The sequence below is a fragment of the Leucopleurus acutus genome, assembly GCF_964270905.1.
Source record: "Leucopleurus acutus genome assembly, chromosome: X".
Taxonomy (NCBI): Eukaryota; Metazoa; Chordata; class Mammalia; order Artiodactyla; family Delphinidae; genus Leucopleurus; species Leucopleurus acutus.
The window spans coordinates 39,020,538-39,027,717 of NC_139148.1; the positions used below are offsets into that span (position 1 = coordinate 39,020,538).

The 7,180-nt window shown below is 39.4% G+C and overlaps 1 protein-coding gene across 1 annotated transcript; it reads right to left on the minus strand.

The window, feature by feature from the left end:
- Positions 1 to 3,825: 3,825 nt before the first annotated feature.
- Positions 3,826 to 4,716, minus strand: LOC309978144 (geranylgeranyl pyrophosphate synthase-like; the record flags this gene model as incomplete). Its single annotated transcript, XM_082864501.1, has 1 exon — positions 3,826 to 4,716. Exon 1 carries the CDS (start codon positions 4,561 to 4,563, stop codon positions 3,826 to 3,828), a length of 738 nt encoding a protein of 245 aa, XP_082720627.1. The 5' UTR covers positions 4,564 to 4,716.
- Positions 4,717 to 7,180: the final 2,464 nt, after the last annotated feature.

Sequence of the window (7,180 nt, forward strand, 5' to 3'; positions counted from 1 at the left end):
TGATAATATATCACATTGAAATAATATCATAAATTGTTCTTCATTTTCTTCCTCAATTATAATTATCATCAATTATTTATTTCCATTAAGCTCTCTCCCTTTTCAGTTTTTGTCCTTAAGTCTCTAAATATGAATATGTATGTTGTGTCTCCAAGACACAGTTGGTCTTGCTTTTTCAATAAGCGCAAAAGAACAGGTGGTGACAAGCAATCTTGGTTGATGATGATAATGTTTAAAATATTTTATTTTACATTGAATGTTTTCCTGATTTTCCATCCAACAGGCTTATGACACTGTCAGCAGCCCTGAAACACTTCATATGTTTGTTATATCTCTTTCTAATTCTTTCCATCTTAATAGGCTGAATCGGCTGTCAGCAGTCTTGAATGTCTGATGGAAAACAAAATCAAACAGATATGGAGAAATCAGAACCCTCATACATTGCTGGTGAGAATGTGAAATGGTGCAGCTGCTATGGAAAATAGTTTGGCGATTCCTCAAAATGTTAGACACAGAGTTACCCTATGACCCAGCAATTCCACTCCTAGCTATATACCCAAGAAAATGAAAACATACATCCACACAAAAACTTGTACATGCATGTTCATAGCAGCATTACACATAGTAGCCAAAAAAAAAAAAAAGCAGAAACAATCCAAATGTCTATGAACTGATGATTATTCAACCATGTGAAGGAAGAAGTACTGATACATGCTATAACATGGATAGGCCTTGAAAACATGCTACTGAGTGAAAAAAGCCAGTCACAAAGGATCACATATTGTATGATTACACTTGTATGAAATGTCCAGAATAGGCAAATCTATAGAGACAGAAAGTAGAGTAGTGGTTGCCTAGGGCCGGGGGGAGAGGGGGTTTGGGGAGGAATGGGGGAGGATGACTGCTAAAGGGTTTCTTTTATGGGTAATGAAAATATTCTAAAATTAGATTTTAGTAATGGTTGCACACAGTGAATATACTCAAAACCATTGACTTGTACACTTTAAATGGGTGAATTGTATATTATACGATTTATATCTCAATAAAGCTGTTTTAAAAATCAAACACAGTAAGATTTTAAAAAACCTTTTCTTGCTTGGTATTTTGGCTCTTCCTCTTGGTAGTCTCGTCCTCCTGCTGATGGCCATACAATAGCTGATATTTTATGCCACGTAATTTCCTTTATAATTTCCCTGGATCACATATTTTGATTCTAGGCCCTTCTGGAACATTCTTGGTAACCTATCTCAGGGTTTGACTTCTCTTCTGCATCAAAGGATTAAAAGGAATAAAAGGAAACAACTGCACTTTTATAAACTCTTCTTTATGCTTGGAAATTGAAATTGGTTTCTTACCAAATGTGGTATCAGGGGAATGACATTATTTTTACAATAGAAAACCCAATACTTCTGATAAAAGCTAAGTTTATGCTTTAAATGAGATAAGACTATAAAATTATATGTGTGTTTTTTGAAACAAGCCCACTAGAATGTACACTTCTAAGAGGATCTAGCACCTTCCAGCTAGTCTTTTTATGAAGATTTTTATTAATGCCAAGATTGATGAAATCATTGCTCAAACATTTTTGAAACTCTTATTTTGTTAGGTTTGCCTCCAAATCATGATATGTAATTTTTAAAATATCCTGAATGGCAATACATTTCTGTCGTTTAATGGTGATTTCATTTTTGGCAATAGTCAAAAGCCACCAAATGTTTGATAAGTAGGTCAAAAGACCAACCTGAACAATATTTTTTAATGTCAAAAATGAAATATGACTGTAGGATAATGAAACTTTTCTTTCCCCCGTAACTCAAACTAAATCTGAAGGCACTTTAAGAATATGAGTTTCAAAAAAATAATTTGAGGGCTTCCATGGTGGAGCAGTGGTTGAGAGTCCGCCTGCCGAGGCAGGGGACACGGGTTCGTGCCCCGGTCCGGGAAGATCCCACATGCCACGGAGCAGCTAGGCCCGTGAGCCATGGCCGCTGAGCCTGCGCGTCCGGAGCCTGTGCTCCGCAACGGGAGAGGCCACAACAGTGAGAGACCCGCGTACCGCAAAAAAAAAAAATAATAATAAATAAATAAAATAATTTGAGTACTGACAGTATTATTGGAATGAGCCTCTGGCTTCTCACCAGATACAATGTCAGGGACTTTACACAGATTATTCCAATAAATCCTTCCAGTAGTTCTGCAGGGTAAAAATTATCCCCATTTTACTGATAAGGAAACAAGGTCAGGGACTTCCCTGGTGGTGCAGTGGTTAAGAATCCGCCTGCCAATGCAGGGGACACGGGTTCAAGCTCTGGTCCAGGAAGATCCCACATGCCGCGGAGCAGCTAAGCCCGTGCACCACAACTACTGAGCCTGTGCTCCAGAGCCCTTGAGTCACAACTACTGAAGCCCGCACACCTAGAGCCTGTGCTCCGCAACAAGAGAAGCCACTGCGATGAGAAGCTTGTGCACCGCAACAAAGAGTAGCCCCTGCTCTCTGCAACTAGAGAAAACCCGCAGGCAGCAATGAAGACACAACACAACCAAAAATAAATAAATTTATTTTAAAAAAAAAAAAAGGGAAACAAGGTCAGAGAAGGTAAACAACATGTCCAAATAAACCCAGCTCTCCTGAGGCAGAGCTGGTCCTCAAATCTCCAACCTGCTGATTCTCCATGGGGCCAACTGGATAATAAATGCTCTTGCATTAGTTTTAAAAATTATTCACTTTACCCTCCTACACTGTTGGTGGGAATGTAAGTTGGTGAAGCTGCTATGGAAAACAGTATGGAGGTTCCTCAAAAAACTAAAAATAGTGTTGCCATATGATCCAGCAATCTCACTCCTGGGAATATACCCAGACAAAACTCTAATTCAAAAAGATACATGCACCCCTATGTTCATAGCAGCACTATTTACAATAGCCAAGACATGGAAACCACCTAAATGTCCATCGACCGATGAACGGATGAAGAAGATGTGGTACATATATGCAATGAAATACTACTCAGCCATTATAAAGAACGAAATAATGCCATTTGCAGCAACATGAATACAACTACAGATTATCATACTAAGTGAAGTCAGAAAGAGAAAGACAAATACCATATGATATCACTTATATGTGGAATCTAAAATATGACACAAATGAACCTATCTATGAAACAGAAACAGAATCAGGGACATAGAGAAGAAACTGGTGGTTGCCAAGGGCAAGGGGGTGGGAGAGGGATGGAGTGGGAGGTAGGGGATAGCAGATGTAAGTTTTTTTTGTTGTTTTTGCTTTTTTGCTTGTCCCTGTCAGCTTTTTCATGGAAGACTTTAGTAAGGGAGTTTCCAGGGAGAAGAATGAGCTATTCTAAGCAACAACATTTAGGAAGAAAGAGGAGTTCCTGTGGTCGTTGGGCCAGCTAGCTATAGAAACTGGTCCCAAGTAGTCAATGGCTTGGAAATGGGGTAGATGAATTGCAAAATGCCCACATAATACAGTTAGGAAGTATGTGGATAAAAGTTCCTAGAAGCTGAAGTCTTCTTTATGGACAGAATCAACAGAATGTGCGTGGCAGAGTTGGCCACAACATCCCATCATAGCACATTCTCACATCCAAATTAGATTTATTTATATGTGCCTCCTTGCGATTCCTTCAACTTGGTACTATGCTGATTATCTGTACACAGGGATTCTACATTGAACAACCTCACTCACATCACCACTATCACTCAGTTTTTGGAGACCAACAGCTTGGTCCAAATTTTTCAAAAGGCAATAGGCTAAAAGACAAAAAAAAGTCAACTAAGCTATCAGACCTAATCGAGAATGGCTTAATATTATTCATTCTCTTCTTCGAACATTTTACTTAAGTGTTTTGTTAGCGCTACTAGCTCAGGGTTCCCACCACATGCATCAATTTGTTTATAGGCTTTAGATTCAAGCTTTTTAAGAGTATTCCGAGTGTATTCAAAAGAACCTACTTTCTTAAGATAATGTACACAGTATTTTTTAATATCTACGTTTTCGGTTCTCTGGTGCAAGAGATTCTGCACCTGGGTGGTTTCAGGCCTCCACCAGATAGCATGAATAGTAGGGAAGAACTTTCCCTCTGTTAGATCTTCACGAAAGCTTTTGTTTTCACTATATTCTTTGGAGTGTAGATTAGCATAATCATCCCTAATTTGGAAAAACAGCCCAGGTGTATTCAGCAGTGGCTTTAAATCTTCTTTATAATCAGAGAACAACTGCATGAGACCTACTGCTAATCCAAATAGTCCTCCTGTCTTTTGCAGGACCATTGCTTTATATTCTTCTTCAGTGGGACATGTGTAATTATCCCTCCAGTAGGTATCTAGGCCTTGTCCCTGATGGAGTTCTAAAAGCTGGCGAGTAAAAAGCTTTACTGCATCTGGGTGATCAAGGGTTAAGACTTTCTCTAGGTCAAGAAAATGTACATAGTTGGCAGAATTGATGACAGATGGAATTCCATAGATGCTGTGTGCCACGGGAAAGCCACGTCGGAGTTCTGAGCTGTCTTTGACATCATCAATGAGTAAACTGGCATTATGCAACATTTCTGTCACTTCAATGATAATCTCCAGCTTGTCTTTGGGAACTTTTAGCCAATGATTAATTGTCTGTGAAAGTTTGCTTCTCACTTATTTACCTGGTAACTGAGGTAAGTACTTGTAAGTTTCTAGAAGAATTCTTTGGGCTGTTTCTTGAGTCTTCTCCACTCTTTTTAAATTTCAAAGCTGATGGTTCGAGGATGATATCACAACTTTCATGCTGCGAGTCTGGGAGTAGCAGTCCCCAGCATCAACTTCCCACCTTAGAGTTCAGAACAAGCCTCCCCCGGACTCCTACATGAATCCCTCCCCTCACTTCACCATAGAACTCTCCGCCCTGCTCAGCTGCCAGCGACACTGAATTACTCAGTGCAAGAAAATGCGCCATCCCGGTCACACTCCAGATGTAAGATTTTATATATAGGATGGGTAAACAACAAGGTCCTAGTGTATAGCACAGATAACTGGATTCGATATCTTATGATAAACCATAATGGAAAAGAATATTTTTTTAAAAGAATGTATATATACGTATAACTGAGTCACTTTGCTATACAGCAGAAATTAACACAACATTGTAAATCAACTATACTTCAATAAAAAATAAAATAAATTCTGGTTTCAATACTTACTAGGTATGTGACCCTGGACAAATCACTTAACCTACCCATGTCATGATCTCTTCATCTATAAAATGGGGATGATGATAATGGCATGTACTGCACAACTATGAAGATTAAATGAGTCAACTTAGAACAATACTTGGCACATAGGTACTACTATAAGTGCTCACTATTGTTATTACTCTTATTAATTCCAGGAATCCATGGCTCCAAAGTCAAGTGGTGGTTCAGCTACCCTCGTTGTGGCCTTGCTAAAGGATTTTAAGTATTGTTTTCTTTCTAAGCCAAACCTGCTTTCTAGTGGTTCTAGTGGTATTCATTCAGGCAGTCCACAGGCCGATTACAAGAAGATGTTATTTGCATTTTACCAGATTACAGGAATCAACTCAATTAATAGACCTCATTAATTTCTGACTCTTAATCCATTTACACTAATATGCTTATTCCCTGGATGGACAGTTCCCCTAGCTATATTCATCGTTTTAATTTTATTATAGGTTTTAACATTATCTTCCTAATACCTTTCTTTGGCCCTGCTCCCTTAGGCTGTGTTTTCTGATTTCGTAAACCGAAAAGCACAGCGTTGCATGACACGTGGCATGGGCGCCTTCCAAGGAGCTCAGAGAAGAAACATGTCAAACCCTCACAAATCTGGATTCCACTGACTCTGAACTTGTGATAATTTTGATGCAGGGTAAATGAGAAGTTTTTGGTGTTATTAGAGGAGAAAGGTGTTGCACTTAAATTTTGCCAGGTTGAATTTATTTTCTAGTTCTAGGTCTGAAATGAGGAGATAAGAACGGAAGCTTGAAAGGGCAGAAAAGCCCCATTTCCTTGAGGAAGACTTAGCCCAGTTTCCAGCTTGGACATACACACAGCAGGTAGAATTAGGAAATAAAAATTGTAACCACTCCGAGAGGAAAGCCAAGTGACTAATTTTTTTTTTTTTTTTTTTGCGGTACGCGGGCCTCTCACTGTTGTGGTCTCTCCCGTTGCGGAGCACAGGCTCCGGACGTGCAGGCTCAGCGGCCATGGCTCACGGGCCCAGCAGCTCCGCGACATGTGGGATCTTCCCGGACCAAGGCACGAACCCGTGTCCCCTGCATTGGCAGGCGGACTCTCAACCACTGCGCCACCAGGGAAGCCCGCAAATGACTAATTTTTTAAAAGATATTTCTCATATTTTAATATAATAATACAACTTAGCATAGAAGGATAGTTATTATGTCCTTGTTGTATATTTTTTTAATTATTTATTTTTTTGAAGTATAGTTGATTTACAATGTTGTGTTAATTACTGCTGTACAGCAAAGTGATTCAGTTATACATATATGTACACATTCTTTTTTAAATATTCTTCTCCATTATGGTTTGTCACAGGATATTGAATTTACTTCCCTGTGCTATACACTAGGACCTTGTTGTTTATCCATCCTATATATAAAAGCTTACATTTTCTAGCCCCAACTTCTCACTCCATCCCCCCCCAGCCCCTGCCCCTTGGCAACCACCAGTCTGTTCTGTCCGTGAATCTGTTTCTGCTTCAGAGATAGGTTCATTTGCGTCATATTTTAGATTCCACATATAAGTGATATCATATGGTGTCTGTCTTTCTCTTTCTGACATACTTCACTTAGTATGATAATCTCTAGTTGAATCCATGTGAAACCAAGATTTAAATGTGTTCTAAACCCTTAAACTACACGGCCTCTCTTCATCTATGCTGCCTCTGTTGTGAAGCAGGCTGGCAAAGAGGACAGGGCTGGCAGCAAAGGACAGTCTCTTTTCCATGGGTCAGAAAGATTTTGCCTGATGCTATATTCATAAACTTATCTGGAAAAAAAAAAGGATGAATCTTCAAACACAAATGGTTGGAAGAATTTGCCTTCTAATGAGAAAAAAAACAGTCTTTCTCCCCTTGCTAATTGACTCCCTCGTGGAGGACTGCATTATTCCACCACGTCCTCCCTCCCAGTATCCATACCCCTTGCCATGTAACT